Source organism: Petromyzon marinus, chromosome 34 (assembly GCF_048934315.1).
Source record: "Petromyzon marinus isolate PM22_M1 ecotype Great Lakes invasive population chromosome 34, UKy_Petmar_22M1.pri1.0, whole genome shotgun sequence".
In the NCBI taxonomy this organism is placed as follows: Eukaryota; Metazoa; Chordata; class Hyperoartia; order Petromyzontiformes; family Petromyzontidae; genus Petromyzon; species Petromyzon marinus.
Window position 1 is genome coordinate 8,264,888 of NC_133700.1, and position 14,185 is coordinate 8,279,072.

At 50.5% G+C, this 14,185-nt stretch overlaps 1 protein-coding gene across 8 annotated transcripts in view; it reads left to right on the forward strand.

Annotated features, from left to right (window-relative positions):
• The window catches only part of LOC116948663 (homeobox protein Hox-A3-like), a 232,717-nt gene that overhangs the window by 198,414 nt on the left and 20,118 nt on the right, over positions 1 to 14,185 (forward strand). For all 8 annotated transcript variants that reach the window (XM_032965569.2, XM_032965572.2, XM_032965570.2 and 5 more), the window contains one exon: positions 9,113 to 9,911. In XM_032965569.2, the coding sequence (XP_032821460.1) occupies positions 9,284 to 9,911 (628 nt within the window). In that variant the 5' untranslated portion in view covers positions 9,113 to 9,283. The remainder of the gene's footprint in view (positions 1 to 9,112; positions 9,912 to 14,185) is intronic.

Consider the following 14,185-nt stretch of genomic DNA (forward strand, 5'->3'; position numbering starts at 1 on the left):
CCATGGCCCATTTGCTCGGTGGAGCTCGTGATGTGGGTGGGGGGGGGTCAGTTTGAGCATGTGTCTCTCTCACCCGTCTTTGTCTCTCTTTCTATCTCCTCCGATACCTCTCCTCCGAACGTTCCCTTTACTCTCCTCCAATGTCTTATCTCTCTCCCTCCCTTCTCTCAGATTTGTTATTCCCCTTTCGTAAAAAAAACATATATTGATTCTGTCTCTCAAAATCAGGTGCGTCTCTCCCCCGTCTTTGTCTCTCTGTATCTATCTACATTGTATGCTGTGTCCTCATGGATTATCACGCGTGATTTATAATCAATTAATAATACGCAACATAATAATGCAATCATGTACTGCCACGCATCAATCTACTGCGGAACGGTGACGTCTACTCGCAGGCCAAGTCGGTCGTAAGGCGATGTTTGACCATACTTCACCACTCTGGTCATTGCGGGTTGATGCAGTGGACATGTCCCAGGCCGAGATCAGGTCAGATGTCATTCGCCATGGGATTATGAACCGTAGCTGTGCGCATCCAACACTGTGCTAACCGCTGCGCCACCACTCCAAACCACCGCATTACGAGCGCAATCATTGATGTCAGTAGCTGGAATCGACGAATAGTTACATACCTAGTAAACAATCGATGTCGTTTATCGATAGCGATAGCACGATAATCGATCTCATCATTTGTTCTCCCTTTCGTCTCCCCCACTCTCCCTCTTACATCTCCCTGTATCTCTCCACCCCCTCTCTTCTCTCTCTCTACCCCATCTCACCTCCTCCTCTGTCCCACCTTCCCACCTCTCCTCTACCCGTGTTGTAGCAGCGCCCGTGCGCGCTCCGATCCATCACGGGAGAGAGATGGAGAGAGAGAGAGAGAGGTGGGGGAAGAGAGAGAGGGAGAGATTGTGAGCGCGGCTCCTCGAGGCTGAGAGGGGTCATAGGCATCGAACAATAACCCCGCAGCCAGCGGCAGATGAAGACAGATAGAGGGGGCGAGAGAGAGGGAGGGAGAGAGAGAGAGAGGAGGGATAGGGGGGAGAGGCACATAGTGCACCCGCGGTGGCGAGATGTTTACTCCCTCGCCTGATATGCAGGAGGTCGTGGGTACGATCCCGATCCAGACCCTGACGCCTGCTGCTGTATATTTTCGGTGTCTCTCTCTCTCCCCGCGGCCGCGTGGATTTTTGTCCGGGTCCTCCGTTTTTTTCCCCTCCACATTTATAATTAACATCACGCGTTGGGAGTGTTTGGCTCCGGCTATAAATTTCCCAGGCGATTTATACGCCACTTCGATGAGCTATCAATTGTGGGCAGGTCGCCTTTTTTTTTTCCAAAGAGCTACAATAGCTCCTCAGTGGGTCTCCTTACCTGGTTAAATAAATATTAGGTGATGGGCAATAGGAGAGGAATAGAGGAAGGGCTGTGGCTAGAGTTGAGGGAGGGAGGAGAGATGGAAGATGGGTAGAAGGAGACGGGTGAGATGGGGAAGAGAGGGAGGATAGGGAGAGAGAGAGAGAGAGGATGGGTGGGGGTGTTCTGGGGTTGAGGAAGAGAGCGAGAGAGAGGCGAGGGTTTGGGAGAAGAGACGGGGAGATGGGGGAGAGAGATTAGGGGGAGACGGATAGGGTCATAGTGAGGTGAGATGCGGGGATGTTGTGTGGAAGACGTGGAGAGGGTGATGTTGTGGCGAGGTTGGGAATCAGAATATGTATTTATCCTGGACGAAACCGATGAGCTGGAAAGGGAGGAGAGAGCTTGTAGCTGTTAGTAAGCTGATGATCTCGGCCTGAATCAACAATGACTGCACAGAACGAATCATCCCATTCTGTTCATTGTTTGTTTTCCTTCCCTTCCCTTAATTCTGGCGAAATTTCAGCTCGGAGATTTACAAAATATGGTTTTGACTGACGTGCGACAACCACTCTTGTCGGGACATATAAAGGGTTGGGGGGCTGGTTTAAGTGATCTCGGATCTAGCTCTGTGACATCACCTTCCGCGGCCGTTCATCTCACACAAGGTGATGCGCTTCTCACTGCGTAGAGAGAGAGAAATAATTCCAGGTGGAAATCTCCTCGTCTTGTGACGTGACACCGATAGCGGCACAGAATTGAGTAAAATTGTAAAAAAAGAAAATCGTTGTTTTTTCGTGTCACGAAGAGCAGGAAAATGTATGGAAACACAATGGGGAGGGAGGAGAGATTGGGCGGAGGGAGACAGAGGTATGGGTGGAGGAAGGGGAGGGAGAGATGAGGAAATGGGAGGGATGGGAGATGGGAGGGAGGGAGTTGAATGGAGCCAGAGTGGCGACTGGGAGGGAGGTGGGGGGGGAGATGAGATGGAGGTGAGAAAGAGGGAGTAAGGGAGAGAGGTTTTGGGAGGGCGGAGATGAAAGAGAGAGGGAGGGAGGTAGGCGAGGTGCAGAGAGGCATAGAGAGAGTGGGAGGGAGAGGGGTGAGGGTTTCGTAGGCTGGGTGGAAGATGAGGGAGAGAGAGGGAGGGAGAGCGAGTCAGAAATATAAACCCGTGTTGTCGGCGCTCTGGGTGATGCGGCCCAACACAATTCGCCGAGAGCGGAGATTTTCCGCTGTGGGAATCAATAAACACGACCCGGTCCTTGTCGGCGGCGCCCCGCGCTCCACGTTCCGCGCTCCACGCCCGGAGATCCGCTCCGGTTTTTTTTGTATTTTGGGGCGGTGGCTGCAGGATCAGTGGGCGGCCGCCGCCGCCGCCGTTCTCCGATGCGATTCAAAGCCCGGAACGGATGAGATTGTTTGCGTCAGTGGCACAGCAATTGGGGGGGGGGGGGGGACATTGCTTACGCGCTGCGTACAGAGAAGATATAACAATACGCAACATGTGTGGGTGGGTGGGTTGGTGAGTGTGTTGTTGAGTTAGTGGATAGGGGAGTGAGTGAGGAGGGGGGGGTACATTTAACAACACGCAACGTTGTCAGTTGGTGGTGCAGCGTTGACCAGCCACCCTAGTTCGGATCCCGCTCATGGCCAGCAACACCCGTGACGGTTATCTGAAACCGGTCCTGGGCCTCCTCCCCTAGGTCGACTCAGCCTCAATTCAGTACCTGACAAGCTGACGAAACGTCGCCACTGGGGAGACAAAGGCGGTCGGCCGTGGTGCTGGCCACCCACCCCCTCGTGTGCCGTGCCGGCTTTCATAGGTGCTCGTTAACAGCACTTGCCCCAAAAGTATGTTGAGGCTATACGGGGGATATTTGTCTTTTTTTAGGGAGGGGGGTTAGTGAGTGTGTGAGTGAATGTGTGGTTGGTTTGAGTAGATTTAGCAACACACAAATTTGTGCTGCTCACATATATCCGTTGAGTGCCACTCCCATCCGTATGCCATGCGTGTCACGTGACCACAATGCCCCCCCACACGCCTTGCCTAGACCACCAACTCAAAAGAGAGCAGAAAGTGTGACCCGCATTGTAGCCAATGATGGTCTCAGCCCGATCTGTATGCGTGTTTGTATTGTATTCCCCCCACTAAAAGACACTCAAAACGAACACCCGTATACTATAAGTAACATTTAAAAAAAACGTTTTTAAAAACATGCTTTTATGAAATGTACCCTACCAGTAATGGAAGAACTCCACGACTCCAGGAAGTGGCCCCGAAGCTTGCCATAACTTAAGGGACCGTGGTGATGTACAGCCAACGTCAGTTGAGCGTGGAAAATTAGACCCAAGCCGAAACATAACATATAAAAAAGAATGTTAAAAAATACATTTTTTATGATAGAATATGGTATTGTCATCAGTATGACATAAGTATACCAAGTTTGCAGTCGATACCACATTGGGAAGTGGGTTAAAATTGAGTTACAACAACAGACAGAGTGAGTTAATAGAAAGCGTGTAATAATAAAAACGGCATATCACGAGTTGTATAAGCTCTCTCCCTGCTTCATACTGACGTCGGTGTGACACTCTTACGTCGGTGTGACACTCTTACGTCGGTGTGACACTCTTACGTTGCTGTGACATTCTTACGTCGGTGTGACACTCTTACGTTGCTGTGACACTCTTACGTTGCTGTGACACTCTTACGTCGGTGTGACACTCTTACGTCGGTGTGACACTCTTACGTTGCTGTGACACTCTTACGTTGGTGTGACACTCTTACGTTGCTGTGACACTCTTACGTCGGTGTGACACTCTTACGTTGCTGTGACACTCTTACGTTGGTGTGACACTCTTACGTTGCTGTGACACTCTTACGTCGGTGTGACACTCTTACGTTGGTGTGACACTCTTACGTTGGTGTGACACTCTTACGTCGGTGTGACACTCTTACGTTGCTGTGACACTCTTACGTCGGTGTGACACTCTTACGTTGCTGTGACACTCTTACGTCGCTGTGACACTCTTACGTCGCTGTGACACTCTTACGTCGGTGTCACACTCTTACGTTGCTGTGACACTCTTACGTCGCTGTGACACTCTTACGTTGCTGTGACACTCTTACGTCGGTGTCACACTCTTACGTTGCTGTGACACTCTTACGTCGGTGTGACACTCTTACGTCGGTGTGACACTCTTACGTCGCTGTGACACTCTTACGTTGCTGTGACACTCTTACGTCGGTTTCACACTCTTACGTTGCTGTGACACTCTTACGTTGCTGTGACACTCTTACGTCGGTGTGACACTCTTACGTCGGTGTCACACTCTTACGTCGGTGTCACTCTTACGTTGCTGTGACACTCTTACGTCGGTGTGACACTCTCACCTTGGTGTCACACTCTTACGTTGCTGTGACACTCTTACGTTGCTGTGACACTCTTACGTCGGTGTGACACTCTTACGTCGGTGTGACACTCTTACGTCGGTGTGACACTCTTATGTCGGTGTCACACTCTTACGTCGGTGTGTCACTCTTACGTTGCTGTGACACTCTTACGTTGCTGTGACACTCTTACGTCGCTGTGACACTCTTACGTTGCTGTGACACTCTTACGTCGGTGTCACACTCTTACGTTGCTGTGACACTCTTACGTTGCTGTGACACTCTTACGTCGGTTTCACACTCTTACGTTGCTGTGACACTCTTACGTTGCTGTGACACTCTTACGTCGGTGTGACACTCTTACGTCGGTGTCACACTCTTACGTCGGTGTCACTCTTACGTTGCTGTGACACTCTTACGTCGGTGTGACACTCTCACGTTGGTGTCACACTCTTACGTTGCTGTGACACTCTTACGTTGCTGTGACACTCTTACGTTGCTGTGTCACTCTTACGTCGGTGTGACACTCTTACGTCGGTGTGACACTCTTACGTCGGTGTGACACTCTTATGTCGGTGTCACACTTTACGTCGGTGTGACACTCTTACGTTGCTGTGACACTCTTACGTTGCTGTGACACTCTTACGTTGTTGTGACACTCTTACGTTGCTGTGTCACTCTTACGTCGGTGTGACACTCTTACGTTGCTGTGACACTCTTACGTCGGTGTGACACTCTTACGTTGCTGTGTCACTCTTACGTCGGTGTGACACTCTTACGTTGCTGTGACACTCTTACGTTGCTGTGACACTCTTACGTCGGTGTGACACTCTTACGTCGGTGTGACACTCTTACGTCGGTGTGACACTCTTACGTTGCTGTGACACTCTTACGTCGGTGTGACACTCTTACGTCGGCGTCACACTCTTACGTTGCTGTGACACTCTTACGTTGCTGTGACACTCTTACGTCGGTGTGACACTCTTACGTTGCTGTGACACTCTTACGTCGGTGTGACACTCTTACGTTGCTGTGACACTCTTACGTCGCTGTGACACTTACGTCGGTGTGACACTCTTACGTCGGTGTCACACTCTTACGTTGCTGTGACACTTACGTCGGTGTGACACTCTTACGTTGCTGTGACACTCTTACGTCGCTGTGACACTTACGTCGGTGTGACACTCTTATGTCGGCGTCACACTCTTACGTTGCTGTGACACTCTTACGTTGCTGTGACACTCTTACGTCGGTGTGACACTCTTACGTTGCTGTGACACTCTTACGTCGGTGTGACACTCTTACGTTGCTGTGACACTCTTACGTCGCTGTGACACTTACGTCGGTGTGACACTCTTACGTCGGTGTCACACTCTTACGTTGCTGTGACACTTACGTCGGTGTGACACTCTTACGTCGGTGTCACACTCTTACGTTGCTGTGACACTCTTACGTCGCTGTGACACTCTCACGTTGCTGTGACACTTACGTCGGTGTGACACTCTTACGTTGCTGTGACACTCTTACGTTGCTGTGACACTCTTACGTTGCTGTGACACTCTTACGTTGCTGTGACACTCTCACGTTGCTGTGACACTTACGTTGCTGTGACACTCTCACGTTGCTGTGACACTCTTACGTCGCTGTGACACTCTTACGTTGGTGTCACGAACAAAAACAAAGCGTCGTGAATGTGACGTCGCAATGGGTTACAGCACCATTCGTAATTTTAGTCCTTGGGCTGACCACCAAAGATTTTGATTTCGTAAACTTTGCACCCCGATTTACAAATCTGGTGTGTGTGGGGGGGGGGGGCATGAAGCCTGGCACCCAAACGGACAATTTCGTTTTTCAGACTCTTCCAGCTCTAAGAAACTAAACTCGGCTGTGGTTGTGTCAGATTTCAACTTTCTCGCCCTTCTAGACGAACATCGCTCGCCCCCCCCCCCCCCCCCGCCGTGTATCAGTAGAGCGTTGGGTTGCATTCGTCAATAGCTACCCATGGGTCCTGTTTATATGAACGAGGGCTGCGTCACTGTGTTGTGTGTGTTTGTGTCTTCACGATCGATGTTCATTCCCACACTCAAAATCTCGCCGGAATTATCATGATAAATGGGGATTTAGGGGTTCACGTAAATACATAACAAAGACGAAGATCCTCCCTCTCCTTACCCCCTGCTATAGGCTCTAACAGACTGTCGGGACAATTTCTGTTAGCGAGCTCTAATGCTTCACCTGCACACACATGTGCTCACACACACATACACATTGACACCTACACACACATGTGCTCACACACACACACATGTGCTCACACATACGCACGCTGACACCTACACACAGATTGCCACACACACACACAAAGATATTGACACTTGCACACTGATGTGCTCACACACACACATATTGACACCTCCACATTCTCTCAACAACAACAACAACCGCCATTCGCAATTAAGTGACGGCGACGGCACCACTGCGCTTGTGCCAGGGTAGGTGCACTTTGAGGCCACGTGGAAGTGACAGAACCGGGTGTTTTGAGTTGACTGAGATGACCGGCAAACGCACCAGCTGTGTTACCCACTGTGCAAGCGTGCTGCGCTTTAGCCGCCCGGCACTCCGCTCGTTATTGAGAGCGTCGCTCCTCTTCACTCCGTTGTTGGTGGGTGACTGCCTCCAACTGTCCAGTTGGGTCCTTCACGAGCCTCCTCCATAGAGGTCCATCTTGACCCCACTGGTACCAACTCAGCTCCACATCGTCCTGTACCGCATCAGTCCATCTCCTCTCCAGCCCATGCCGTGCCCATTTAGCCCCCTCTATCCGGCCAAACAGGAGATGCTTGGGCATGTGGTGGCTGGGGATGCGGGCTACATGACCCGGCCAATGGGGCCTCGCCTGCTGGAGGAGCTCACTGATGGGACTGTGTCCAGATCGTTCAAGAATCTGTGAGCTCCTCACACAATCCAGTCTGGTTAAACCCAGGACGGATCATAGGCAGGCCAGCCTGAATGTTTCAAACCAGTGCAGACGATCCTCCTTCAGAGGGGTCCAGGTTCTGCAAGCGTAGACAAGGGAGGGCATAACCGTGGCCAAGAAGACTTGTGTGTACAAACACAAAGATCCCCCGTATAGCCTTTAATAGACTGTTGGGGCAAATGAAAGCTGGCACGACACACGAGGTTGTGGGTGGCCAGCACCACGCCCGACCGTCTTTGTCTCCCCAATGACGATGTTTACACACCGCACTAGGGACTCATTTGAGGTTGAGTCGACCCTAGGGGAGGCTCAGGACCAGTTCAGTCGTCACCGGTGTTCGCCGTGACCGGGAATCGAACCCGGGTGGCCGGGGTTCTTAGCGCAAACTGCTACTACGCTCCCGCTCCCGCCACTTGTGTGTACACAGACACACGCAGACGACACGAACAGACACAAAGACAAGAGGAGACGTCTCAGTCCGCAGAACAATAATAACGATGACATTTATTATTTGTATACAGTGGCATCATTCGTGCAAATCGCGCTCAACGAACTGCTGCTGTGGAACGTCGTTATGCTCTGCACAGGCAGAACAATTGCCCAAGCTCTGTGATCTTACAATTGTGATGATTGGCCAAGTCAGTATTTTGACGAGTTTTCTATCCATGACGATCGGGATGTAATTTGTAACTTCCCTCCGTGTGCCGCTGTAAGTTGCGTGCATCCACTCGTTTGGAGGCGGCGGGTATATAGCATATCGCCACGGTGGCGAGATGTTAACTACCTCGCCCGGTATACAGGAGGTCACAGGTTCCATCCCGATCCTGACACCTGCTGTATATTTTGAGTTTTTTTTTATGTTATCCCCGTGGTCGTGTGGATTTTTCTCCGAGTCCTCCGGTTTGTCCCTCCACATTTAGAATGATAAAGACATTTCTACATGACAAGCCACTTTGTTGAGCTATCATTTGTGGCCAGGTCGCTTCTGAAAATGAGCTATGTAGCTCAGTGGGCCCTTACCTGGTGAACTAAAAAATAGTTGAGTTTTTAAAGCGGAGCGCCATCGATATCTTTATGTTCATCTCAGTGTGATCCATGAGGTGGACAGAGTAATTCTAAAGACGCGTGCATAACTCCTTGTTCTTGTAACCCCTCTCCCCTGTGCAACACACACACACGTATGCACATGTACACACACACACACACCATTCACTCGCACACCCACGAATTCCTACACACACACGCATTCACTCTGAACATTGACTCAAATACTCAACCACAAACTCACGCGCACGCTCACCCACACTCACACCTACACACACATCACCACCACTACCATGCCATCACCATCCTCACCAACACCAACCCCCCCCCCAATTGCTCCACAGGGTAAAATCCTCTTCCACTTGACCAGGGGGGCAAATGTTCTTCGCCAACTGCGTGAAGACCTCAGCACCACCTCCACGAACGACAGCAGCAGGATCAGCAGTGACAGCAACAGCAGCAACAGCAGCGATAGCAGTGCCCGGCGATCGAGGGAGGTGGACCCCCACAGCGCAATGCACAAGTCCACCTTCTACGACTTCTCCTTCTACCAAGGTGGAGGAGGAGGTGGAGGTGGAGGAGGAGGAGGTGCGAACGGATACGTGTACGAGCCGTCGGCCCAGACCTACGTCGGCGCGACCTCCCAGCACTCGGGGCCCGAGTACGGCCACTCGGCGTGCTCCCTGCAGCAGCAGCAGCAACAGCAGCAGCAGCAACAGCAGCAGCAGAGCTCCGGCTCGGCGGGCGCGGTGCCCGCCCTCCCCAAGGCCGGCGACCTCGGGGGCAGCTGCATGCGGTCGAGCAACGGCGGGCAGGCCACGCTGCCCACCACGGGCTTGCCCGACAAGCAGGGTTGCGCTCCGACGCCGCTCTCCACGCCGCCGCCGTCGTCCGCCGCCCCCGCGGCTAACGGCGGAGGGACCGTGGGCAGCAACGGGAGCGGCGGCGGAGGCGGTGGTGGAGGCAGCGGCGGCGGTGGAGGTGGCGGTGGAGGGAATGGAACGGGCGGACAGAAGGGGGTGGCAAGCAAGCCGTTTGCGGCGTCGAATCTGGGCAACGCGCCGAGCCTCACCAAGCAGGTGTTCCCGTGGATGAAGGAGTCGCGGCAGAACGCCAAGCAGAAGAATAGCTCGCCCTTGCCAGGTATATCACCCGCGCGGCACCGCCACCACAACAACAAAACGCAAATATCACCCCGCATAGCCTTCGACAGACTGTCGGGGCAAGTGCCGTTAGCGAGCACGGCAAACGCGCGCGCACACACAGAGAGACAGACAGATACGCACGTACCGTGCACAACGTGCGCACGATTGGGCACAGCGCGTGCGACGACTCAAGCTGCTGGATTTCTGGGAGGCTCAAAGTCATCAGGTGGCAGCCCCTCCCTCCCTCCCTTTTGTCAGCCCCGCCCACTTTTATTTAGCCACTCCCACTGATCTACTAGCCCCGCTCACTCCTCAAGTAGCTGCATCCTTTGTTTGCTGGAAAATAAAATAAAAACACGGGACAAGACCCAGCTTAGATTTGTATTTTCATGACAAACTTTTATAAAATGATCCCGGCCATACCAGGGCATTAGCTGGATTTAACAACTGTCAAAGCGGTATTTAAGAGCGGTGAAATGCTATTGGCGCACTCGCATGCTCTGCAGAGCTTGCTATATGCAAACTAATGAAACTATTTATGAACTTTTAAATAATTTATTATTTTAGCAGGTAAGGCCCACTAAGCTATGTGACTCTTCAGAAGCAACCTGGCGATCACAAATGATAGCTCAACGAAGTGGCCTATTGTCACGTGGACATTTATAGCAGCCAAATACTCCTATCGAATTTTTCTAATTGTGGAGGGAAAAAACCGGAAGACCTGGAGAAAAATCCACACGGCCACGGGGAGAGAGAGATGCAGACTCTAAATACAGAGGCGTCAGGGTCGGAATCGAACCCACGACCTTCCTGTATACCAGGCGAGGCAGTTAACATCTCGCCACCGCAGTGCCCTGGTGATGATGCTGGTGTGTTGGCAGTGATGCACAAAACAACTCAACGGATTTTTTCAGTAACACTGTGGCATTGAAAGGGAACAATATAGTAGGTAACGTTTCAGGCAATTGCCATTCTTCAGAGCGGCACATAGACACGCTTATTTTTTCCGACTCAGGGCCACCATCCCATTGTCGTGAGCATTTTCCACAATCACTTCCTGTTTCACTGGCATCAATGTATAGACCACGTTGGCCAATCAGGAGCTGCCTAGGGTCTGCTGACCCCAGGAAGGCTTAGGTCAACAGGAAGTGATGCGACAATAGAACATTGCAACATCTCTGGAAACGTAAGCAGTGATCAATACTACGAGTTTGAAATCTCACCAACTCTGCCTACACACACACCTCGTTATGAATTGTAGGGGAACCCCGGTGTGCTTGTCAGTTGGAGGCTACACCCAACTGATGAGCCTCAATGAAGTCAAACCTGGTCGAATGTTTTGCCCTCGTTTTACAAACAAATGATGCTCGTCCGAAAGCCCGACAATTAAAATACATTTTATGTTTACTTCACAAAGCGCATAAACTGCTACCGTCGCTCTATCTCCACCGTGGCCATACTCTTGGGATCATATTTGTCCATTGGCCATCATCCCTTCTTGGTCTTAACAATCAATACGCTGTCTCTAGCTTTGCATTTGTTTTATGATCCACGTGTTACTCTTCCCGTGTCTCGGCGCAATTCCAGGCATGCACCTCATCCATCTCTGCCCTTTATCATCATCATCATCACCACCACCATGGTCTCTCTACCCCTGGATGAAGATCGCAGTGACGCCTCCCATTCACATCCACGTCTTCCTCTTCCCGTCTCTCGGCGCAATTCCCAGCATGCACCCTTCGGCGTCCTTCTGTGTGCGCTCTTCAGCTTTTTTTTCTCTATCCCTTTGTCATCGTGCGCGGCACGTGACGCCAGCCCGTAATGCTCACGGTCCGCGTACGCCCGTGCGTGTTATGAACACGACGTCTGCCCATCAAGCAGTATCGACGACGAGGGGAGTCCGTAGTGGAGTCACGCGTTACCGAGTGATTAGTGTGAGACGAGGGCCGACTTAGAGAGGTGGGGGGGGGGCAATGCCGGATTAAGCTAGTGCGGGGCCTGTAGCATATGTTATAAAGGGGCCCTAAATACAAAAAAGAACGTAAATATTGAAACACTAAATATTTACTTGTATAGTAAAGTTATTTTATTTTTTCATTTGCTTTACAGCCAAATACGACAAATCTCTAACCTTAAAGACCCAGTCGTTTGTAAAAAAAAAAACGTTGAGGGCAGTATAGTACTATAGTATTAGAGCAAGTGTAAAATCACTAAACCGGAATTGATAGCTTGAAAGCATTTAGCGCCGGGCCCTTGAAAGTGCGGGACCCGTAGCTACTACATGTGTAGCTACTTGTGCCACTAGGATAACCCAGCACTGGGAGGATGGGGGAGGTGCGGGTGCCTCAATGGGCACGTGGCACACTCAGAAAACATTGAGCTTCGAATACCGATAGCCTTGGCTTAACATCGGAACCCGTGGACCTACAAAGACACCCTGAGAATCACGCAGATCCCCGCAGATTCACTGTCGAGAGTCGTCGACTCTCAGAGAGACTTCCATTTTTTGGACTCGCATAAGAGACACATAGCCTCATAAAGAGATCCATAGACTCACATAGAGACTCAAAGACTTAATATCGAGAACACTAAGTGACATTTGATACTGGGGGAAAATGTCCCATAGATACAACTGCTCATCTTTGTGGCGTTCTCTGGTCTCACACTGGTGAGACGAAGCCCTTGAAGAACGAGGCTGTCTCTGGTGTAGGCCAATCAGTTTCAAAGGCAATACCATATCTTATCAGAGCATGTTTTTTTTTTGTTTGCATGTTCACCACATGTACGTCTGGTTAATGCGGGCATGACTCCTTGCAAAAGGTTTCCATTTGGTGTTTGAATATCTTAACACCTGTTGTATTGCCAGAAAGGGTAAAACCTATTCTTGTTTTTCATCATCGAGAACCATATAGACTCACATATAGAAGCCCACAGACTCCCATAGATACTCATCCACTCATATAGAAGCTCACAAACTCACATAGACACTCATAGACTCGCATAGATACTCATTGACTCATATAGAGGCCCACAGACTAGCATAGATACTCATTGACTCATATAGAGGCCCACAGACTCACATAGAAACTCATAAACTCGCATAGATACTCATAGACTCATATAGAGGCCCACATACTCACATAGACACTCATAGACTCGCATAGATACTCATTGACTCGCATATACACTCGTAGACTCATATAGCGGCCCACAGACCCACATAGACACTCATAGACTCGCATAGATACTCATAGACTCATATAGATGCCCACATACTCACATAGACACTCATAGACTCGCATAGATACTCATTGACTCGCATATACACTGGTAGACTCATATAGAGGCCCACAGACTCACATAGACACTCATAGACTTGCATATATACTCATTGACTCATATAGAGGCCCACAGACTCGTATAGACACTCATAGACTCATATAGAGGCCCACAGACTCACATAGACACTCATAGACTAGCATAGCTACTCATATACTCATATAGAGGCCCACAGACTCGCATAGATACTCATTGACTTATATAGAAGCCCAAAGACTCACATAGACACTCATAGACTCACATACAAGCCCACAGGCTAGCATAAATTTGGTTGTGATCAAACGGGGTTCTCGAGTGTAGTAATGAGTTGATGGTCTCAGCCGGTCACAAGTGACTGCACGAACAACACAGAGAGATGTAATTGGTCAGTCTGTGAGTCGGTCCGTCACTCGCAGCGCTTGCTTGGGCAGATGTTGGTCATGCGAGTTTGAGTCAGAGCGGATTCTGGTATTGATTATGAGCTATCTATCATCTCTGACCTTTGAACAAGGTGTAACAAAAATATAATTGTAACCAAAATATTTCACTACGCCAATCGTATGGAAGACGGAGGGGGGTGGGGTGGGAGTGTGTGAAAAAAAATATCTGCCAATATGTCTCGTGTGTTTTACCTTCGTTGATTTTCTTATTTCATTGAGGCAACACGCGGGCCCCGTTACATCGCGTCGTGGAAGCGCGCGCACCGTCAAACGTAAACTCAACCGGTTGTGACACGCAGGGGGGTAGAAAGATGGGGAAGAGGGCCGCTGCATCTTCGTTGAAATTTGACAAAAAATATTAAAACCCCAGAACATCTTTCATTTTGGGGAGTTTTTGGAGTGGGGGGGGAGGGGTGTTGCGCAGTTGGCAAATTGAGGTTTAGTGGTCAGGCGAGGTGGGTGGAGGTGGGGGGACATTTACCGAGAGCGTTCTCGTGAAACTGAACTGAAGCAC